Genomic DNA, 25,318 nt, shown 5'->3' with positions numbered 1-25,318 from the left:
ACCCACAGAAGCTAAACTAGACCTGCCTCTAGGAGAAGCCTTGGAAGCAGAAAGAGGGCCTAGACCCCTTAGGAAGGGAGGGGAGTACAGTTACTTGAGAAGCCCCTACAGCCTGCCCTGCCTCCTGGGAGGCCACATCCTGTAAAATCAAAGTTTCTCCCTAGGACTCCAGAGAGGCCTCCGTCGGAACCACCGGTTCCATTGACACCTCTAAAGAACTGGCGTCCGGTTCGGACGACTCCTCTAACCTAGGTTTAACTGCCTTGTCCTTGCGCTTCTTTGAGGAAGCCGGCGTCGGAGCATCCAACGGCATTTTGTAATTGCACCGCTTCCCAAAGACCAACCTTGCACAATCCAACCTCCGCTTTATAGTGCGTTTATTAAACCTAGCACAAAAGCGGCATCCAACAACGTCGTGCTCAGGTCCTAAACAAGGTATACACAAATTATGGTAATCCCTATGCGGTATCTGTTTCCCACAAGAAATACAGTTATTCACTTTTTCTGACATCCGGTAAACCACTGAGGCAAGAAAAACCAAAATATTCCCCAACGGGGTACTTAACCAACTCTGACTTCGGTCTGAAACTCCGAATTCGAAAAATTTCAGAACGCCGAACGGCACTTGCAACACTGCTTCTGCATCGGACCATGCGGCAAAAAAGACTGAGGATATGACGTCGGTCATGCGCATTTGTACCCTGACGTTCTGATGTCAGTCAAATGCGCCTTGACCGACGTCAGCCTTATACTCTGATATTCGGGCCGACCGAGGGACAGCGGACTACCCAAGTGTTAGGACTGCAGCAATGTGAGATGAAGAACATCACTGTTTTACAGCCAGAATGTAAACTAATGAAAAACATTTAATAATATGTAAAAAAAATGATTACAAGAAAGTAAATCAATAGCTTTCAATAAACACCAGAACCCAATCATCGGAAATGTAAAATTAAACTGCAGGGCAGGAGTCCATTATTCTAGAAAAACTCTTCTCTTAATAACTAAGCTTTCCTAGTCTAACTAAAGAATACTGTCCCTGATCTAATCTAATATAATAGCAATGACTTCAAAATGAGACTGTCACTTAAACAGAAGTAATATTTCATAATTTTCCCCTAAGAGCACAAAAGGAACACACTCTATTTTCCTGGGACTAGGCTATACACCTCTGCTCAAGTGTGTAATAAGAAAATACATTTGGGTGGGCAAAGTGTCCCAGTTTAAGATCTCTGATAGACTCACACTTACAGTAAATTTAAATCTCACACATCCAAACACTTCTGGAAAACCCTGACACAGATTTTTAGCCATCTCTCTTTCCCAAAATAATACAGTAACACTGCCACCAATCAGAGCGTCTTCATGCCCTTCTAAAGGGTTGCCCAATTATGAAAATTATTACCAAAATAAAGTATAGCCATGACCAGAACAGCCAGTTATTTGAGGTGACTGGGGGAGTATCAAACAGGTGAAAGCACTCTCTAATCTCTAAAGGAAAACACTGGTTTCCAGCCATAATGAAAAACATTTTGCAAGTAAAATGATTACAAGATTGCAAAGAATATGTCTCAAACACCAGAATTCAATCACCAGAAATGTAAAATCAAACTGCAGGATAGGAGTCCATGACTCTAAAAAAACTGTATCTTAATAACGAAGCTTTCCTGATACAACTAAAGAATATTGTCCCTGATATATTCTAAGATATAATAGCAAGGCCAAGGCAAGCTTACAGTTTTTTTTGGTGAATTCATTTTCCTGGTGTCCACTGACTGGTCAGCACTTAAACTACAGTTTCAACTATCTAATTTCAAAATGTAACAGTCAGCTATTTAAAAGAAAAACTTTTTGTGTCCATCAGCTGTTCTATTGGCAGCCAGAAACATTCTAATGACATCACTCACTGTTCAGCCGATTCTCCACATTTGTACTTTAGAATGTCTCTCTCAATATGTGCAGTTAGAAATGTATCAAAGCAGTGACAAGACTCTTTAAACATTCTGTTCAAACAGGAAAATACTCAACATTTTAAAAACGTAACTACATTTTCACAATTCGGCATGCTGGCATACAATACAAGTTAATCTGACAATATGCACAAATCTCCTGCCAGACATGCTAACACAGATGACAGTGTTCAGTTTCTTCACACTACCCATAGACTACTGCAGCAGTGAAAATGTAGAACAACCGTCAATATTTAGGTTCTCAAGCTGGATGTAAAGTTTCTTGTTACTAAAGTAAAACAACAGTAAGCAGAACTCTTTGGTATACCTGTAGTAGTCTTTAGCAAGTTATAGGGCTTCTTTAGAAGAACAGACACATCCCACTAACAAAAGAGAGCTGTAAAATCTAAAAATTATTTTTATTCGTACAACTATCAATCACTCTGTCTTGACTTATTTGGCTGATAGAAAAAAAAAAACACCTCCCTCTTTTCCAAACAATGAACAATTTAGCTATAAGGCACTCACATTGTGAAAGTGCCCAATTAAAACGTCAAAGCTTTTGCCACTTTACTCCCATTATAAAAAATTCAATTAGTATAAAGTTTTATCTGGCATGTCTTGGCAATTACACCTGCACCTTAATACAACCAAATCACAGGCACAGAAAGTCAGGATCACAGCTTTATCCATAATGTAATAGCGTACACAGCTAACCTAAAACTGATTTGCTATAACTAACTAGATATTCCTTCTACATTTGTAACTTACAGACATATGCTCCAGGGGTTATCTAACATGACACACAGAAAATGTTCGAGACACACAAACAATACTATACTATGAATCTGTACTTCTACATCACTGTAAAATGACCAAGAATGTAAATATACCACTGCAACTCCAATGTCCAGCCGGACTAGTTCTCAAACTAGTGCCCACAGTTTGTTGGGATGGACTTCGATTCTACCAAGATCCTGAACAGGATGAATGGAATAAACATACCACTTTAAGTATTACATTTTAGTTTTAAAACAGAGAATAACACGAGTACGTGCAGTTTCAATGATATGACTGCAGCTTGGTACAACTATGAAGAAGCTGATGAACTTTGGACACCTTGAATACCCAACAATACAGAAGTGTTAAGAAGATGGCGGCCACGGTGGTGCAGTGGTTAGCGTTGCCGCCTCACAGCAAGAGATTCTCTGGTTCGATCCTCAGCTGGGGTGCCTTCTGTGCAGTCTGCATGTCCTCCCTGTGGTCGCGTGGGTTTCCTCCCACATCACAAAGACATGCTGTAGGTGGATTGGACACTCTAAATTGGCCCTAGTGCATGCGTGTGTGTGTGCCTTCTGTGGAAGGTTGGGCGCCGGGCTGGCAATTAGACACCGTGAAACTCCACTGCCAATCATGAGCAGACAGGTGATGCACTGTGGCGACCCCTAACCGGGAAAAGCTGAAAGAAGAAGAAGACAGCAGTGTTAAGAAGTAGATGCCACTGGCCCCCTTGTACAGATATCTGCACACCTTACAGCAAACAGAGAATAGTTTAAGAAAAAAAAAAAAACGGAACAATACCAAATGTTTGTCGAACCTCAATCAACCAGATATTGCTGCTGTTATTGCTTGGCACCCCCCCCCCCCGCAATTTCTGTACAAATTATAAATGCAGCTTTTATACTGGAGTGGTTATCATGTTATACAATGCAAAGTTCTCTAGTACTGTGGTGTCCTTTAAACACTGTACAAATATTACTCTCTGCTGTTTTTGTCAGTTTTAGCTATGAATGTATTTTATTCATCCAAAAACTGTTAGCTTCCTGAACTCAGTAGAGGTGCTAATTTTTTCTTAAGAGATGTAGAAGAATACAAACACAGAATGGTGGTTCAATGATGAGATCTCTGCCTCACGACTCAAGGCTCTGGGGTTAAAGCCTGCCTTCTGAATGTGCTGAGCTCTTCATGAACACCGTGTGCAGTCCCTTAAAGGCATAGCTCTTAACTGTTCGGATATTTGCCTCAGATGTTTGGTCTGCCCCTCATAAATTTGCGTTTTATGGCAAATCACTGAGGAGTGAAGTAATTAAATATTAACAGATATTTCAGCATCAGATTTCATTTCCTTCAGAAAATGCATACTAACATAAATACGGTCATTCTAACAACTTTCCAAGTTTATAAGAGTAATAATTAAATAAACGGCCCCAATTTTTGAGCCTTTATCCCCCACCTATTATTTTTGGCTTTGTCCACATTTCTTGCACCAACAGGTTGACAAGTATGCTTAAAGGGGGCTGTGTACGAAGTTTATGTGCACAGTCCTGTCAGCAATCCTGAAATTAGCATGATTCATAACACTGTGACATGCTATCTGGACTGCAGACAAGCAATACTGCATACCATCCCCTTTAATGATTGTGCACAATGATCCTGTATTAACAAGCAGTATCCCCTGTGAAAGACAAAGGCAGACAGACACAAAGACATACAGACACACACCAGACCCCCTGGTCTGTCAGGCACCCAACTCTACCCTAGCTTCTGTCCCTGTAGAGTGTGGGAGGTATGGTAGTGCAGTTCATGTCCACAGACCACTGCAGTCACAGCAGGCAGAAGCTACTCGTACAGCTTTTAGTACCTGTTGCCATACCACACACGCTGTGTCATTCGCATATTTCAGTAATGAAGGATCAGATGTAGCAGCTTCTCCCACTGGGAACAGCATGGCTGTGTCACACTGCTAGAGTGAGGTAAGCATGGCTGTGGCACTATGCTTGTATGCACTGCAGCAAAAATCAGGATGTGCATTTCTATCCCTTAATATTTTTGTTGCTTAGCTATGCTATTCTAACTAGCCCATCACAATTTTTTGGCGGTTGGGTACTGCACTGCTATATACGCAGTGCTCTGTTCACTGATGCACACATACAACTTCCCTTCTTTATTCTACAGTGTAGTTTGCCATTCAATTGTTTGTGAATCTCAGACCAGGCTGTAGATTCCATTTGCATACAAACTATATACCTGGACTTCTGCAGCCATGCAACTGTACATGTCCCCACTCCATAGCATATAGGCGGGTCTGAGGGCCAGTTATGAATTGCACATGGCAATGCACACAGGTTTTACTGTGTACCCCCCTGTGACGATATATACAATATTTATGAATGGTGTCCACACTGCGGGGAGTTTGCAAGCTCTCCCCACAGCTGTGTTAGTTTTCTCACAGTACTCCACAGTTTCTTCTCACCCTCAAAAATATGCTGTTTAATTGACTACACTAAACTGTTCATAATCCGGAATTTACTATTATCCTTATAGCACAGGTCATGGCTGCAAAGGGTCTATAGACAAGTCCACTTACCTGGATAACAAATGTTAAATATAATAATAAAATCCATTTTTTTAGTAAATTAAATATTACGACACAATAAAAAGTACTAAAACTAATGCTAATCCCCTTGAGGCACTGAAGGTAAGCAGGACTGATCTGAGTAAACAGGCAAACAAAACATTAAGTGAAGAAATAAAAAATGTCCAATGTAGCACAGCTGTAAAAAAAATAAACTGTAAATAAATGCAAACTCTTTAAAAAAACAATTGCAAACAAATTCAGACTCTGAAATAAATTAAGTGAATCAAATGTATTCCCCGTTTTCTTTTTCAGCTTTATGCAAAAGGATAAACGATGGGTACTCACGTCAAGCTGCAGCTCCAATTTGTTGATCTGCTCACTGGCCTGGTTCAACTGTTCCAGTTCTTCCTGTGCAGGCAAATGGGGAGGAAGAGGAGAGAGAAGGAAAGGCAAAGAATAAGAATATGCCAAGAGAATGAAGCAAATCATATTGCTAATGTGTCACACCAGAAAACAACACGCTTGGGTAAAGTGTGCCTCAGGTCTGGTACAAAGAAAGTCATGACACCACTAGCCAAACTGAAATTTATTTACTTGGACCAGAGCGGAGTCACCCTGAAGGTCAGGAGAGAAAAGCTCCACTGTGACATGTGCGGGAAGAAAAGACAGCATTATACAACTTTTATTACAGAGCTTTATCTCAAACACTGTTTACAAAAGAGATGCAATGCAAATGAGCAAATATAAAAAAAAAAAAAAAAAAAAAAAAGTTAGGAGAACAATTGAAGTATGTAGTAAGACTAATTTCAATATTTAGACAAAACAACCGAAGTGAATTTCAATATTTAGATGAAAAAATACTATTAAAAATACTATTAAGTTACAACTTTAAAGATCATTACCACTATGATGTGGTGCACAAAATGTTGCACAGCATTTTTCTCCCCCATCAGCAAATGTTTTCAGGCACTCATTTTCTAAAACCAATATTTTGAAATTGCTGCTTTCCCTGAAGCTGAGCCACTGAAAAACAGTAAACTAACTTCAGTAATGTCAACTTAGGGTAAAAGTGTGAGCTGCATCCACAGACTTTAATGGATGCATCACCTCGCACATACAGAGATGTTGTCTACTAAAGTCTATGGGGTCACCTTACATAGGGATACACTAAATTTATTTGGGCTGTGGATTAATAAAAAAGTTTATAAAGCTTTTTTTTTTTTTTTAAAAATGGCTCAAGCAAATAATGGGAAAAGGTAGTACAAATACATTATATACATTGTGGTAATTAACTCACAAAATGTCACAATATACCTAGGAATGTGAATACATGACTATAGGAGAACTTCAGTAACAAAGCTAGATAAAGTAAATATTTCCATAAAAATAGACACCAATGAAATTCAGTATTTCAACATCTCAATGAAATATTTCAACATTTCATTAAAAAAAAGCCCAGTTTGCTTTTAATGTGAACTCTTAATGAACAAAAATCCAGCAGGAAGTAAACGAAAACAGAAGAGTAGAGAAAGTTCATAGAGATCCCGATATGAATAATTTCCACAAAACATAAGTTGATGCATACTTAATATACAATGTGTAATAAATTAGGTGCAGATGTCAACAATAAATAATTAAGACTTGGAAACAAATCATCTATAGGAGCATCAACAGTGACACTGATCTTCATTTATAATATTGCATACTGTCCCAGTTAGTAGCAGCCTGCATTAATGTACGCAGTCCAACAACCCATGTACATTTGTATGGTCTCAAACATCCAGGTTATAATCTTATACCAAAAGGTAATGACTGTCTAGCATCATTCCATAAACTAATTACTTGTTCTCAGTAAGCTTATGCTTTCGCTTCGTACAAGTTCAAAATTTCCAATTTTGAATCAAACATGGCTTCACGGCTTTGTTTCTACCCATCACCAATGTGTACCCCATCGTTTAGCAGACCTGCATGTGTGTGCTTGTGTTTGCAAAAGTGAAAAGTTATGGACAGTAAAAAGCAGGGCACATTTAGCATTACCAAATGTCAAAGCAGAATTATTCAGAAAATTATAAGACTCACTTCAGCAGTCAGTTATAAAGTGACCAAGACAAAGGCTGGAACCATAACAGCTTCGGATCACAACATTTGGAATTTCTAATTTCTCTGTACAACCAGAGTTAATTTCATGGTATGCCCCACAAATAATTCTACCTTGTATGGGGTTGCATAGTAAAGGACAAGTATGACATTCATATACAGACACACCAGATAATTCTGGGTGTGTCATTAGAGGATTTTAACCTTGCTGAGGTCTGCACATTTAAGAAATACAGGTGACATTCATAGCCACACATACTGGATTCATCAAAAAAGAACCGGATGCACTAAGATAAGTGTGTTATGATACATGTACAGGTTTGCACTTTTCTACAATTACACAGATTTAATTCTGTCATGCATTAGTAGTGGCAGTCTCTTTGCTTATGCACAACAGACCATTACACACTGGCACAGAATACATGCTGTGTTTGAAAGTTTGGAAAAGGTTTGCAGCACATCTCTTGTCACCTGGTTATTTGAGCTGACAGCACATATTTTGACATGCAATGCATGCGACAGTCACAAAAGTATATGCTGAAAGGCAAGCTGAGAGTATACTGTCATCAGACTGGCAAGCATTCTAGCACAGTGTGACTTTTTCAAGCTCACAGGGCAGTCATTCTGACCGCAGGGTACAGTCTGTGACCCCAAGGGGAACGATGTACAAATAAATTTCAAGGAATTACTTTGGGATTACTGAATAAAGCCTTCAGCTGAAGAGCAGCGAGGGGACGGACTGAGGTGAATGTAAGTAAAGAATTCCAGCCAGGGGTCAGAAAGTGAACACAGCTGTTAAAAATATATAACACATGCATACCAAAGCTCCAAAGTCATGTTTCAGTCATTAGAAAGGCAATCTGGCTAAAGCAGGGACAGATTACCAGAAAAAAAAAATCAATACTTAAAAGTTTAAGCAATTCCACTAGAACAGGAGAAATTACTGGAAGCCATTAGCCATTCTTACAGGCAAGGAAAAGCCATTCTTACAGGCAAGGAAACATTCCAGAAAGTAGCATTTATACAATGTATAATTTTTTAATTAAAGTCACTATTTTGAGTCTGTCAAACACACATGCATGTCTGCTAAATGAATCAAGACGCTCAAAGAAAAAGCAGTATGTCTTGCCTCCAACTATGTAATTTGTCTGCGCAGTACAGTTCACACATAGCTGTGTCCCACACTACCCACAAAACTGTACAAAAATAAATGTATATCATTATCATGACCTCTGCATGCCAACATCTCTGCATTTGTACTACATCCTGACAGTAATTACTTGCATCCACATGTGGCCCATATTGTAACTATACTGTGTATTTTATGTAACAATGCTCAGACAAAAAAAAAATGTTGTTCTGCACACTCACATTCTCCACTGCTCAAGTTATTTTTCTTTTTTTTTTATAAACTTCTGTTTATGATGTTATACTTTGTATTTCTTTTTACTGAAACTATATAATGCCAGTGTTCAGTACCTGTATTCTGGGGTCCAGTTCTTCATGAAAATCATCATCTTCATCATCCTCCTTTTCAAGCTCCTTTCCATCCACCCACCTTGCATTTTCCAGACTCTCAGCTCCATCAGTACAGGGTTGCCTAACCAGCCCACCTCCTCCAAGTCCTCTTTGCTTTTCTTCTGGAGGGGAAAGTCTGCCAGGCCCAGGCTCCATCACTCCACTGCAGGCCCAAAGGCTTCAGCAAACCTGGTCCTGGCAGCTGAGTTCTGACTGTATGAATTAAACACATGTAGACAGTAAAGGTGTGAAGCTTTCCTGCTCCCTGTGCTGTTCTCAAGTAATGACATAAGATTTCAAAGCCTTGGGGGAAAAAAAAGACTTTACTTTTCCGGTTAAGACAAACTCTGCTGAAAAAAAAAACAACCCACTAACAAGCCTAATGTTTACAGTTCTGACCCTCCCCTTAGCTGTCAGACAAACCATTTACTAAGCTTCTGCTCCCCCTGCTGTATCCAGGAAGCACTTCACATGACATGCTTGTTATTAACCATTTAACTCCAGTAACTACATTTAACACACCACTCGAAAGAAAAAATATTCCAGCCACACTTTTCTCAAGGTTACAAATAAGAAATGAAATATCAAAACGAATACAAAAATAAACAAAGCATGGGAATTGAAACATAATACTTTAATCATACAAACATTGACTGTACTTATTAACAATTAGTTTATTACAATGTACTATTTAAAAGGGGGAAGCTCAGCCCCTATTCATCTGCTCATGCATCCTTTGTCATGGTTCACATTAGCATGCATGGTGCAGAACTTAACTATTCCTTTTAGAGAGCCAATACTGAGGTTAAATTTACAGGATATACCATCATCCTTCCTTGTCATATACTGTCAAACTAAAAAGATAACCCTTCTTCAACATATCAAATACTAACAAGAGTCGCTGAACAAAAACCCAATATTTCTACTGCCTATATACAGGAAATGATAGAGTTACATTGTTTAGATTTCTGAAGGCAATATTAACTGAAGCTGCATACGTGAATAAAGCAACATCTTTAATCATTTTTATTCTCCTTTACATCACACCTACAGCAGCAATAGTCATGGTTTCTTCTGTTCAATGTAGATCAATAATCAAACACAGAACTTAATTATAGGGACATTTAAGAGTTTGTAGCTTTTTAGATCCAGATCAAACACTCTTGTCACCAAAATATTCATCCAAAAGCTTCATTAAACATCACCCAGCCATCTGCCTTCCTAATTTTGGGGGGCAGACCAGCCCAGAATCTATATGGTCTGCATGAAAAGGACTTTTCTGCAAAGATTTTCTGGATGGGGCAAAATTACAAGGGTGCTATTGTTCCTTGTGACAAAGGTGTGTTTTGTGAACTAAACACCCAGAGATGCAGTCAAAATATCACTGTTGTGCCAACAAGAGATCAGAATGAGGTCCACACTAAAGAACCTTTATTCTATAGAGTACAATGATAACTGTTTAATTCTATCCATGTACTTGAGATGTTTTAACTTTTAGTATCTCTTCTAGTAAACATTTTCTGGATCGTATCCAACTTCCTTATTTGTGATGAATTGTACATTTGGACTGTACAGAAATAGTCTACATCAGGTCAAACAACAGACATACTGGGGAATCGAAACTCTCAAATCTGTAACAATTTCCACTGTATAGAAATTAAAATATTCCAGACATTCCAACTTTTGAACCCCTATTCCATGCAATAATGAATAACATGCATTAGCATTCCAACAGACGCACTTAATTTATGAAGGGGAGTAATATGGTAATGGACAGTGGTTGCTCATTGGGTAACAGGGGCATCACCATAATGGACACCTACTACTTGTGGGAAAACATCTAACAGCTATATGTCTGCAAAAAAGATGGAAAATGCTCCAAGGAGACCATTTATCAAACATCATATCATGTACATGCAATCATAGGTCTATAGATTACAGCCCACTAATGTGCTCAGAGTTCACCACTTATCTTACTTTACTCCTTTTGTTAACTGACAGGGGTGCACTATGAATAAAAGACATGCTTTCAGGCTGCCTCACGACAGTAAATAACAATAAACAAAGGACAGTTATAATAAGCATGTGTACACAAAAGGGTGTTTCTGCACAGTAACTGAGCAAGTAGATAAAGTATGCAGCAACAAGTGAAGTGTGATCAAATGTAAACAATGGTATCAGGTTTAAAATGTTCAGACACTGAAAATGGAGCACTAGGACACAAAATATAATATAGGAAGTTTGATTCTGACAAAAAGGGAAAAAGATGGATATAATGCAACAAGTCTGTGATGAATAAAGGCTTGTTTCTTTGGAACACTACCTGGGTTTCATGATTTTTTGGAAATTACTGTGACTCAGCTCATCAACAAAGTTTTAAGACTACTAGCTTTTCTGTTTTTTTTTTCCTCACCACTCATGGTGGTGAGGTTGGAACTAAACAGATTCCTGTGCTTGTTCATTTTTGTGATCTTCGGTTTTGTGCCCAAGAATTTGTTCCAGCATTAGGAATCCACTTCACTTTTCTCAGCAATGAGAATACACAGCTTCGAGACCTAATGACTATACCAGTATGGGACGATGAAGGTCAGCGCCCCTGTAATGATATGAGGTAGTGTCATCTGTGCCAGGGAGAGTAGGGCAGTGTATGTGTAACATATGCCAACATAGCTAGCTGGAGTTTTGTAAAGAATTTCATGTCATTTGACTATAACACTGACTTGTACAGATGCTGGTGTTAAAAATGTATTTGAAAAGTTGCTTGTTTTAAAAATGCCTCGACAGTGGGTTCTGCTGGACAGAAAAGGAGATATACATGTATGTCAGAAAGTATTATTATAATGGAATAAATGTATATTGTTAACAGAGAAATCTGGAAGGGAAGAGGCTAATCTCAGTCCAGCTAATTTTGAAAAATAGGTTGAAAATTAATTGGGTTGGTTTAGGCCATAAAGATTTTATCTTACAGGTCTGACTGCAGCCAGAGACAAAAATGTCTATGAAAACCAGGACTAGGAATCTTCCTATATTGTTCTTAGGGGTGAACTAATTGCTAACCTGGATGGGTGGAAGTGTTTGAAATAGTTTGATAGCTTCCAGATGCTGCAACAGATCTGAGCAAAACTCTGGATGTGTATTGTACCAGAGTCAGGTGACCAGATGTTATGCCACTCTACAACCAGCACTGAAATGATTCTTTAGATACTAGTGAGAGATATGATGGAACTCTCGCAGCAGCACTTTGTTCTTTGGTACATGACAGGAAAGACCTCTCTCAGATATCTCACACCTCATCTTGCCTTGCTGTAGTAAGTAACCTAAATAGGGAACAGTAATTCTTTAGTCAGTCAGGACAATATAGTGTGATTAGTTAAGTATTATTTTTCTTCATCTGTGTGAATCTATCCAGCTGTGTTATTTTTTATATCTCCTAGGACTGAAGCTCTGGTGTTTATTCTAACTAGATATTCAGTATTTTGTTTTCTATTGTATTACTTATTAAACATGTCTATACCTTTCATTGTGTCTAATCTTTTAGAGAATACTTTTAACATCTTAAAAGTACTTATACTTATTTTAGTGACACTGGCCTTGCTGCATTGATCAAACTCTACCATTTGTATTAGTATTAATTTTACTCAGTATAACTGGCTACCCTTGTAAGAGACTTAGAGTAGCCGACTGGTTTCAGCGTAATTAACTTATAGTGTGTGTGTGTGTAGATCAAATATCCAAGCGAGTGTGTCAGCTACTTGGAACAGGCTCCAAAGTAGTCAGTGTGGAGTCTTGCTTGGGGCCTGGAGAGAGAGAGTCCAGCCCCAGGTCTGGAGTGTGCTCCCTGTGCGCTCTTAAGGGAAATTGTACTTGGTGCAGAGAGCTGCATCTGGAAATACTGTGTGTATCTGTTTTTGCTCCTAGTGGCCATCCCTCACCGGTGGCAGTGGTGAGGATTGAGGCTACTTGACTACTGGCTTGGAGTAGAGACCGTCACAGCCCCAACATTACTACAACGGACAACTCACAAGGTAATAATCTGAATATGCACTCTGATAACTGTGACTGTGCAAAGCTAGAAAAGCAACTGCTGCACAGTCTATTCTGGGAGCAAATGTATTTGAAACACAGTAGAGATAAAAGAGGATTACCAAGGGGACTGAGAGTTAATAAAATGTTAATATGGAACAATGTTCATAAAGAACTAGCACAGGAATGGACTGACATTCTTGAGGAAGCTAGTTTTAAATGAATAGATTTGCTTAGCAAACACAACAAAGATAAACACGACACCACTAAGGAAATAATTGAGACTCATGACAATGTAAGCAGGAGAAAGATCACGAACAGAAATTTCAGAATGTGGTAGAGAAGGTTCACAATTATCAGAAGTCCATTCAAGAGAGAAAGATTCAGAAAATGAACAGAGATCAAATGGACAAAGATGATTCACAGCATCTCACAAAGCATAGATCCAGAAGGAGAGGTGGAAATGGAAGGCAGAACTACAGGAGATGTTTTAACAGGAGAACTAGCAACAGGATAACACAGACACCTGCAGATATCACCACTAATACCAATAATAATAATCACAACAGTAATGCCATCAATAATTACATTTAAAAAAATATTGGCAATAACAAGCTGAATGTTCAAGCTGGTAAAGTAGGTGTTTGAATGAAAAGATTTTTCACAACGTGAACACACCCACAGGACCAAACAGACAAATGGAGAACCAACCAACGGCATCCAGTACCCTTCAGACCCCACAAACGGACATGAGAGAACACTGGAATCTTACCCAGCCACAATACAACTCCCAGGGCTCATATCACCAGAGCCCAGTGCTCATGAACAGGAATTATCATGACAACAATTGCAACTACAACCAGAGATACAGCCCACTGGGGCTCCAGAGAGAAGAAGCGAACTACCATCTGAACCATAGGAGGGAGGACCAGAACAACTGGAGGAAGAAGCAGTGGACAGGGGTGAGAGATTTGAGGCACTTGGGGAACAACAACTTCTACCCATCAGGACCACGAGCCTGCAGACAGAATTGGACTTCAGGATCTGGAATCATTTGAAGAAACCACTGACAGCACTTGAAGAAAAAGCGCTTAACAGACAACTTACATTCATACCTCAGGGAAGGAGAGATGAGACACAGACCATTATTGATTTAAAAATGTATGTGAGGAAGTTGAATTTGAAATTTGTATTTCAGGAGAAAAATAACATGGAGGAAGATAAACCCATCGAAGAAAAAATTAAAAGACCAGTAGTTTTTGCCCCCCCCCCCCTGCATCCCACACTTTCAGCCTTCGAAACAAAATGTGAGCTTGACATAAGAAAAGCTCTCAAAATAACACCAAAATGCAAGTTTTATAATATTTCAAAGGATGAGCTATTGGCACTTAAGACTCTGAGCAATGATAGAACTAGACATGTTATGAAGGCTGACAGGGGTGGAGGCATACCGGTTTCAGATACTGACAGTTTTATAATGAAAATAGAGAACAAGTATGTGACAAATAAAGGCTTGCTGTTTTGGAACACCACCTGGGTTTCATGATTTTTGAAAATTATTGTGACCGAGCTCATCAACAAAGTTTTAAAATCGGTAATTACTCCGTTTTCTAAATTACAACAAAGCTACAAATTAATCAATGCGCTGTCATGATACAGTTAACAGTAGAATACCAATATGCCCAACACGACTCTTGCAAATCACAGTCTGTATAAAGTTAGGCGGCATTATCAGAGGCCTAATAATTACTAGGTGTAGGGCTATTACCTGTAATTAATACTACTCACCAACTACGGGTTATGAGTTATATTGGCATTGCAGGAAAAGGATAGAACTGTTGATCAGGAGGTAACCAGGCTTGGCATAAGATTTCTTTCTTGTTTACTTTAAGCTGGAACAAATCAACTTAAAACAAATTTCTTGTCTGAGACATCAGTGGGATAATTATATAGCAAGTACAGTAACTGACACAATCTTTCCACTATAATAAAAAGAAAATATAACACACTAGTGAGAGATCATGCCCTCCATCATCAAGACCTCTCACTTGCACCCTTCTTATTCCCTCTTACATAATAACAGGACATAGGCAGCCAACCAGGTCCTATAACTATGTATGCTAAACACCTGGGATCAGCTGCTATGGTCATCTGGTCTCAATGCTTACCCCCAGGATCTCTACTCATTTGACTAGACACTGCTGAGGGGGTCAGATTCTCCAGTCCTCAGGGATGGTTTTCCCTTGTAGGAATGTGGAGTTTTTTGATAAAAAATGTATAGATAATCTGTGCCTGTATGTACTGAGAATGCATTTAATAATACTGCAGCTTTAAAGGAGCTGTATTCCATAATGCATTGAGGCTGGTAAACTGTTAAACAAAATGGCAGAAAAACAAGAATGATGTTAACATTGAAGTTGCTGCTTTACTTCAAACACTGGTGTATCCTGACACAGAACTGCAACTAGTGTGGAACAAAGGGGTATTAACCTTTTAGAAGGGCATGATAAGCAATGAGAATACTGTCAGTTGCCACAATTCATACAACAGAGATAAATTTAAACAAACAGACTGTTTAAGTAATTGAAAATGTGTCAGTTTGCTATTAACAGATCCTCAGAGGAGTGGGAACAGGTTTCCTTCTTTCTTTTTTTGCTTCTATGTACGGAGACTCCCCTGCAGTTCTGTCCCAACATCGGTCCTAATATTACTGACACTGTCTACAAAAATGTCTGTGTAACCAAAGGTTAGCAATCATGACACTATCAGAACGGTTATCTTTTTTCAGAAAAATACCTTTCCAGGCCTGAAAAACAAGTCAACAGGTCAGGTGAATGTTACATGCCTTGGGGTAATCTGTTTTTATTGAGAATTCTGTAAAGCGGTTGTTTTTCTTAATTTCAACCATCTAGCTTTAGAAAACCAAGTTGCCATCAAACATGATGAAATTTAAACACACCATATCCATTTAACTTTTGTGAAGCCATTTGCATTAGGAGGATTTTATTAACCACATAAAAAGTACCATATACAGCTCAAAAACTCAAAGTTCCCAAGAAAAGGGCAAACCAGCAATTGAAGTGACAACACAACACGATCACTGCCTCGGAAACACCAGCCACAAAACCAAGCCCTGGAAGAAATTCCTTTATTCCACCGACTAAGCGCTTTCACCAAGGTTGGCTTCTTCAGAGTCAGTGTTTTACAAAAAACATACACATTTTATACTCTTTGAACATGGTGACATCACATAAACCAATAAAACAATTAACTACTCCCTTTGATCAATTAATTAATCAATATTGCACAATCACAAAAATAAAAAATAAAAAATATGTTTCTAAAACTCATTTAAAATTCTCATAACTAATTCACTTGTCTGTTAGAAATAAAGTGTACATATATGTGTATAAAATACAAGCAACAATACCTTGCAAAAATGATTTTTCTCAAAGTAATTATATAGTTATATAGTACTGGCCTTGAGTTGCAAAACAGGTTTTATTGAAATGTAGTCATTAATACCAGGGTATCTAGTGGCATTTAGTCTAAACTGTCACATAGTTTCTAATAACGCTACCCTGTTTCCTATATCACCTCCCTGCTCTAGCATTACTCTATCTATAACAAAAAACACAAATTTTTTGAATTCCTTACAATTGATGCTGTGAATATAAAGTGCATTGTGAGAGTCTTTGTTTTTAATAGCTCTTAGATGTTCCACCATCCTGTCACGTAGCCTACGAGTGGTCATGCCTATGTAAAATACTTCACAGGTTACACACAAGGCCACGTACACTATGTTCTTTGTGTTACAATTACATTTCCCAGGGCAAGGCAAAGAATACCCCCACCCTTTGACACACACGTAAGACCCTTCTGCTATGTACCTGCAGCTTCTGCAATGACCACACTTGGACATTCTTGATACTCTACTTTTTTCTTCACTTTCCAAGATACCTTTCAAGTTGTTCCCCTTACTGTAAACAATCCTTGGATGGACACCCAAGATTTCCTTCGTGACATCACTTAAACAATACTCCCAGATCCCTTGTAATGACTTAACTATTTCATCACTTCTCTCGTTGAATTTCAACACAAAACATGCTTCTACTTTTTTCCTATTTTGTCCGTCTTGGTTAATCTCCAATACATTTTCCCCCCGTAGAATAGGTGAATATGATGAACCTCTCCGTTTGTACACTTCCCTTTTCAATCTCAACAACAACCTGAGCAGATAACCCCTATCCATCAACATACCTATCAACTTAAACATTTCCTGTTTAAATAAACTTTCCTCACTAACTAATCTGGACAATCGCACCATCTGTCCTTTTGCCACTCCTTTCCTCTGATGGAAAGGGTGGCAACTTTTAAAATGTAGGAGTGAATTGGAATAACTGTCCTTTCTATATATGGAACTAGTTAGACCTTCTTCCCCCTTGACAAGGGCTATGTCCAAGTAGTTGATGGTATCCTTCTTCCATTGGAAGGTGAATTTCAAAAAACTAGTGGTTTTGTTTAAATAATCAATAAACTCCTTTGCCTGGAGTTCATCACCCTTCCATAAAATAAGCAGGTCGTCTAAGAATCTGTTGTACAGAATTATGTTCTCCATAAATCTTGTTGGGAGAATAAAAGTTCTCTCCCAAGTCAAGAGAACCATGTTCGCAAAAATAGGGGCACACCTAGCACCCATAGCCACACCAGAACACTGCTGAAATGTCTCCCCCTCAAATTTCAGAAAATTATTCAGAAGGACCATCTCCATGAGGTCACAAATTAGGTTGATCCTGTCCTTGTCCACTTTGTTACTTACTACCAAGCTCTCACGAAACATATCCAAACCTTCCTTGTGTGGGATGGTAGAAAACAAGTTGACCACGTCAACAGTTAAAAAACTGTAGTCCCTATAGTCTTCCTTAACAACCCTAAGTCTTTCAAGGCAATGCCAAGAATCTCTGATCACATGCGGCACTTCCTCTAACACTTTTTTACACATAAAAGTCCACAAAGGATGCTAAAGGTTCAGTTTTAGAACCCTTAGCTGCTACAATGGGTCTAAACTGCAAGTTAGCCAAACCTTTGTGGACCTTGGGGATCCCAAAAATGTTAGGTAGAACTGCGTTCTTAACCATCAAGTAATCGTATTCGGTTTCAGAGATCATACCTTGAAAGAGGGCATCACACAAATATAGTTCAATCCTTCTGTAGGCAATATTAATTTCATTTCTAGATACCCTCTTGTATGTTTCTTGGTCTTCCAAAATTGACATCATACATGCAATGTAGTCCACCTTGTCCATCAAAACCATTCCCCCACCCTTATCCGGTTTCATACACCTGGTGTACCTGCTTTCTGAAGTTCTTTTAATAACAACCTTTCTTGTGTACTTAAATTGTCAACCAAGGAATACTTGGATTTACAAATCTTCCTAAACTCAAAATCCAACAGCCTTTCAAGGGCTGACACTTCGCTATATGGTGGAGGAATGAAGGTGCTTCGCCTTGAAAGGATCTTACAACTAGAAGTTTCAATGTTGTTGCCACCTTTGTGATTTTCATGAAAATACATTTCCAAGTTTAATTTTCTTGTAAACAATCTCAGATTGACTAGTAATTGTGCTATGTCCAACTTAAAATTGGGTACAAAATTAATACCTTTCGTAAACAGTTCAAAATAAACATCATCAATGATCTTGTCTGTATAATTGTATATAAAATATTCACTCTTCTGCAAAACTTGACAAGTCAAATCTGGTTCACTACTTGTAGAATTGTAAAGCAAGTTCTGGGTAAATACTCCAGGTGCGACATTCACTAAATCCCCCTGTCCCAAGTTAGTGTCACTGTCAAACAAAGTCGTGTCAAAATTCTCAATAACATTGTTAACTTCCATAACTTCACTATCTTTTTCTATTTCTTTGTCAATTTCAATCTCTATTTCTGTTTGTTTATCTTGTGTAATAAAGTGTACCCCCCCCATTTACACCATCAATGTCACCTTCTAGTCTCGAATGATTGAATGTTTGCGTACACGAAGATAACATAGTACAATTACTGATCGTCCGAGCCAAAGGGACAACATGACAAACATGCCCATAAACGTCCTTGTTATTTACCCAGAACTTGCTTTACAATTCTACAAGTAGTGAACCAGATTTGACTTGTCAAGTTTTGCAGAAGAGTGAATATTTTATATACAATTATACAGACAAGATCATTGATGATGTTTATTTTGAACTGTTTACGAAAGGTATTAATTTTGTACCCAATTTTAAGTTGGACATAACACAATTACTAGTCAATCTGAGATTGTTTACAAGAAAATTAAACTTGGAAATGTATTTTCATGAAAATCACAAAGGTGGCAACAACATTGAAACTTCTAGTTGTAAGATCCTTTCAAGGCGAAGCACCTTCATTCCTCCACCATATAGCGAAGTGTCAGCCCTTGAAAGGCTGTTGGATTTTGAGTTTAGGAAGATTTGTAAATCCAAGTATTCCTTGGTTGACAATTTAAGTACACAAGAAAGGTTGTTATTAAAAGAACTTCAGAAAGCAGGTAACACCAGGTGTATGAAACCGGATAAGGGTGGGGGAATGGTTTTGATGGACAAGGTGGACTACATTGCATGTATGATGTCGATTTTGGAAGACCAAGAAACATACAAGAGGGTATCTAGAAACAAAATTAATATTGCCTACAGAAGGATTGAACTATATTTGTGTGATGCCCTCTTTTAAGGTATGATCTCTGAAACCGAATACGATTACTTGATGGTTAAGAATGCAGTTCTACCTAACATTTTTGGGATCCCCAAGGTCCACAAAGGTTTGGCTAACTTGCAGTTTAGACCCATTGTAGCAGCTAAGGGTTCTAAAACTGAACCTTTAGCATCCTTTGTGGACTTTATGTGTAAAAAAGTGTTAGAGGAAGTGCCGCATGTGATCAGAGATTCTTGGCATTGCCTTGAAAGACTTAGGGTTGTTAAGGAAGACTATAGGGACTACAGTTTTTTAACTGTTGACGTGGTCAACTTGTTTTCTACCATCCCACACAAGGAAGGTTTGGATATGTTTCGTGAGAGCTTGGTAGTAAGTAACAAAGTGGACAAGGACAGGATCAACCTAATTTGTGACCTCATGGAGATGGTCCTTCTGAATAATTTTCTGAAATTTGAGGGGGAGACATTTCAGCAGTGTTCTGGTGTGGCTATGGGTGCTAGGTGTGCCCCTATTTTTGCGAACATGGTTCTCTTGACTTGGGAGAGAACTTTTATTCTCCCAACAAGATTTATGGAGAACATAATTCTGTACAACAGATTCTTAGACGACCTGCTTATTTTATGGAAGGGTGATGAACTCCAGGCAAAGGAGTTTATTGATTATTTAAACAAAACCACTAGTTTTTTGAAATTCACCTTCCAATGGAAGAAGGATACCATCAACTACTTGGACATAGCCCTTGTCAAGGGGGAAGAAGGTCTAACTAGTTCCATATATAGAAAGGACAGTTATTCCAATTCACTCCTACATTTTAAAAGTTGCCACCCATTCCATCAGAGGAAAGGAGTGGCAAAAGGACAGATGGTGAGATTGTCCAGATTAGTTAGTGAGGAAAGTTTATTTAAACAGGAAATGTTTAAGTTGATAGGTATGTTGATGGATAGGGGTTATCCGCTCAGGTTGTTGTTGAGATTGAAAAGGGAAGTGTACAAACGGAGAGGTTCATCATATTCACCTATTCTACAGGGGGAAAATGTATTGGAGATTAACCAAGAGGGACAAAATAGGAAAAAAGTAGAAGCATGTTTTGTGTTGAAATTCAACGAGAGAAGTGATGAAATAGTTAAGTCATTACAAGGGATCTGGGAGTATTGTTTAAGTGATGTCACGAAGGAAATCTTGGGTGTCCATCCAAGGATTGTTTACAGTAAGGGGAACAACTTGAAAGGTATCTTGGAAAGTGAAGAAAAAAGTAGAGTATCAAGAATGTCCAAGTGTGGTCATTGCAGAAGCTGCAGGTACATAGCAGAAGGGTCTTACGTGTGTGTCAAAGGGTGGGGGTATTCTCTGCCTTGCCCTGGGAAATGTAACTGTAACACAAAGAACATAGTGTACGTGGCCTTGTGTGTAACCTGTGAAGCATTTTACATAGGCATGACCACTCGTAGGCTATGTGACAGGATGGTGGAACATCTAAGAGCTATTAAAAACAAAGACTCTCACAATGCACTTTATATTTACAGCATCAATTGTAAGGAATTCAAAAACTTTGTGTTTTTTGTTATAGATAGAGTAATGCTAGAGCAGGGAGGTGATATAGGAAACAGGGTAGCGTTATTAGAAACTATGTGGCAGTTTAGACTAAATGCCACTAGATACCCTGGTATTAATGACTACATTTCAATAAAACCTGTTTTGAAACTCAAGGCCAGTACTATATAACTATATAATTACTTTGAGAAAAATCATTTTTGCAAGGTATTGTTGCTTGTATTTTATACACATATATGTACACTTTATTTCTAACAGACAAGTGAATTAGTTATGAGAATTTTAAATGAGTTTTAGAAACATTTTATTTTTTATTTTTGTGATTGTGCAATATTGATTAATTAATTGATCAAAGGGAGTAGTTAATTGTTTTATTGGTTTATGTGATGTCACCATGTTCAAAGAGTATAAAATGTGTATGTTTTTTGTAAAACACTGACTCTGAAGAAGCCAACCTTGGTGAAAGCGCTTAGTCGGTGGAATAAAGGAATTTCTTCCAGGGCTTGGTTTTGTGGCTGGTGTTTCCGAGGCAGTGATCGTGTTGTGTTGTCACTTCAATTACCATATACAGCTACTTACAAGAAATAATATATGGAATCTAAAATCAAGAAACCAAATGTCTAGACAAAATTCCAACACCTGAATCACAAAAACAAAATAAAATATCACAGAATTACACACCAAGTAAAGCTATTTGCCAAGCCAGCACAGCAGTAGAATTCATACATTTCAAAATAGCAGCCAAGTCAGACAAAGAAACAAAAAAGCCAGGTAAACACTTTGTTGTATGCCATAAACAAGGAAGTGGAACAAATTACACAGTTAATTTTTTTATTTTCTGAAGGCTGCAGTGTTACATGCGAGTCACTAATAAGTAACTTAATGAACAGGTTGTACCAAAAACAAATACTAAAAGTACACGCTTCCAGAAACGTACTCCAGCTAGAAGTTAGAGCCTTAAGTATTAAGATCCTTTTATGACTGCTAAAACCTGTGGTAAAATGAAAGATGAACTGATTAGAGGCAAAACTGTAACGAGACTAGCTGTTAAAAGTGCCTCAAACGTTTCTGTAAGAAGTGAATTTAACTTTGGAAAAAGCAGCAAAATTGGCAGACAGGCTCAACTAGCTATGAAATGAAATGCTGAACATTACTGACAAATGACGTGTGTGAAATAAAATGCAGACTAAGTGGCAAGCTTAAAAAGAAATATGATACTAGTCAGCAAGTATAAAACTTGGCAAACGCATGAAGTGTTAACTCTGATTGTGCTGAATCACAGAAGTGTGCTGCAGAAGGCACAACAAGCAATCCAATGGGGCATTTTACTGTTCTTTGTAAATCTAAGCTGATTAAAGAAGTGGAAATGAAAATAAAGACCAAGAAAAGAAGTGTTCAGGAATACTTCTTACTGGGTTCAGTAACCGTTACTCCTAACACGGAGTCAGACTGGCACAAAAAAATCCCCATTCATACAAGGATCAATGTTGCTGTAATATAACATTGTGCTTACAGAAGCATCTCAAAACGCTAGCAGTTGCATGAATAAGATTCAGAAATATGGAGCCTTGCAGGCAGACTCAAGTGCACTAGAAGACTTCTGCAAACACCTAAGTGGAAAAGGCACAAATGTTAAGTTCCGGGTTTACGTGCTGGATAGTCTTTATATAAACTCTGCTCATTAGAGTTGTGCCATTTGAGACTGAGATGATTGTAAAACAAAACAAAGGTAGTGTAGATGTGTTTGGTGAAGTTGGTTTGCTTGACGGTGAAGCAATAAAGAAGAAATAAAGTTAAATGCTGCCCCATATGTGTTGGACACACTCAGAGCAGTGCCATTTCCTATGTCTTAAGTAGAGCCAGAACTCAAAAGAATGCTAGCACTTAGTGTGATTTAAAATGTAACTCAGCTAACTGAATGCTGTGCATCAATGTACCTATTCATGAAAAAAAGGCAATATTTGCATATGCATTGATTTGAGAAAGCTTAATGATACACTAATGAGAGAATGTTAGCAAGATCAGAGCAATCACAGAGCTAAAAAGTCCAATTTGCACAACTGAGCTATGACAGGGCCTAGGCATGACTACATTCTTGGCCAAGTTTGCACCAGACCTTTCCACTGCACTCTGTTCACTGATGGACTTAAAAGAGAGACACTCGTTGGCCATGGGAGATGTTCAAGCCAGAGGTTTCATCAGAATAAAAGAAAAGGCAACAACCAAGCTGACAATCCTGGGAACTGAAGCAAGCAGCTATGCAGTGGGTACAGCATTATTCTAAATAGATGGGCAGGTGTTACAACTCATTGCTTATTGCTGGAGGATGCAAAATGATGCTGAAAGGAGTTACTTACAGACTGAAGAGTATCTTGAAGGTATATGAACATATGAAAAGTTCTGTAGATACCTAACAGGGCTTGAGAGTTTCCAGCTGTGGAGTGATCACAAGCCATTGGTTCCACTGATTAATTCCCATGATGTAATATGATGTAGATAAGGTACCACTCACATGTCAAAGATTACTCAGGAGACTGAGATATTTCAATGTCACAACAATCCATGTCCGTGGAACCATTTATTGTAGCTAGAAAGATATCCAGAAATGACTAGAAGCCATTAAATACAAAAGAACACGTTGCTGCCAGTATGCAGAGAAAAGTGGCAACTCAATCAGTGACTACAAAAAGACTAGAGAAGGTAAACAAGCTACCAAGAATGAATGACCATGAATTATGGACTGCTGTCAGGTATGTTCAGAATGGGTGCCTCAACCATTGAACAAGGGCAAAACATCCAATGGACCGATTACACTGCCAAAGCACAACAGTCTCAGCATGATGGCCTGTTTCTGCACCAAGACAGAGGAGTAGTAACCTCATCACAACAAGTCTAAGTTTTAAAACAAATACACAAATGACACCACAGTCTCCAAGTTTCATGCGAGAGCCAAAATGTTAGTGCGGTGGCCTAACATTAATTTTAATATTGCAAAGCTTCTGACAGTGTCAATTCTGTATCATCCATAAACCATTAAGAAAGAGACATTACTGCAGACACCCTAACCACAATGCCCTACATCCTTGGCAGAAGATGGCCGCAGACTTGTATACGTTTGAAGGCAAAGGTTACTCAGTAGTGCTAGACTATTAGTCTTATGACACTGAGATATTGCATATACTAACTACAACTAGCCAACAAATAACAATACAGTTCAATACCATATTAACAAGATATGGAATACCAACTGAACTGATTAGAGAGAATGGTTCACAGTTTCTGTCAACTGAATTCCAGCAGTTTGTTGACAACTATGCTTTCAGTCATCTAACTTCAATCAAATGGAGCCATTGAGAGTGCAATCCAAACAGCTAAAAAGTTCTGGAAACAGCTAACTCCTGACATCCCTCTCATGTCATACCAAGTTATTCTACACAGTGCAGCAAGAGTAAGCTCAACTCAGATAATACTTGGAAGACAAATACAAACTAATATCTCAATGCTTGAATTCAAGCTGGAACCAAAAACTATTCGGTATGAGTCAATAATACAAAATAATGCAACACCCAAAGTTCCTTAAATAAGATTCTGTGATGCAAGGCATTCTTTCCAAACAATACCCACTACTTGTATTCAGCGAGGCTAACCAATGTACCTAAAGTTAGAGGGGGAGAAAAAGGATAAAAGATAGTTGGTGTTGCAAAAAAAAAACAATGAACATAGGTCATACATGGTACAAAACTGAAGATGGCACCATAGTTAGACAAAATCAGACACCTACGCAAGAAGTTCTAGATAGGCTTCAAGGTGAACATCAAGTTCCTGATAATCAATCCAAGGTATTTCAGCCAAGGTTAAACAGGGCCCCAGCTAGTCAGCATTCCTATTTCCTTGAAGGGTTTACCTCAACCCAGCATCAAAAACAATGGTGGAATTTCTGAATCCAGAACTTGTGAAGAAAGTCTATATGCTGTTGAGCTGAATGTGACTGTGTCAGATTCTGCACAGATTGTTATTCAAACTGACTAGACAAAATGTTGTCTATTTTAATTGTTTTGTATGTTGTCCTTCCACAGGTTCTACTTCTTTTTGT

At 38.4% G+C, this 25,318-nt stretch overlaps 1 protein-coding gene across 2 annotated transcripts in view; it reads right to left on the bottom strand.

Annotated features, from left to right (window-relative positions):
* Positions 1-25,318, bottom strand: part of SH3BP5L (SH3 binding domain protein 5 like) — a 214,032-nt gene that overhangs the window by 131,930 nt on the left and 56,784 nt on the right. The window contains exons 1-2 of one of the 2 annotated variants that reach the window (XM_044084365.1): positions 8,884-9,337; positions 5,653-5,715 (exon numbers count right to left, since the gene is read on the bottom strand). In XM_044084365.1, coding sequence (XP_043940300.1) covers positions 5,653-5,715; positions 8,884-9,078 — 258 coding nt within the window. In that variant the 5' untranslated portion in view covers positions 9,079-9,337. Of the gene's footprint in view, positions 1-5,652; positions 5,716-8,883; positions 9,338-25,318 lie in introns of those variants that run through there. The other variant, XM_044084364.1, reaches the window with a different exon arrangement.

The sequence above is a fragment of the Protopterus annectens genome, chromosome 9.part0 (assembly GCF_019279795.1).
Source record: "Protopterus annectens isolate FY-2018-M chromosome 9.part0, PAN1.0, whole genome shotgun sequence".
Taxonomy (NCBI): Eukaryota; Metazoa; Chordata; order Ceratodontiformes; family Protopteridae; genus Protopterus; species Protopterus annectens.
This window is presented reverse-complemented; position numbering and strand designations above follow the sequence as displayed.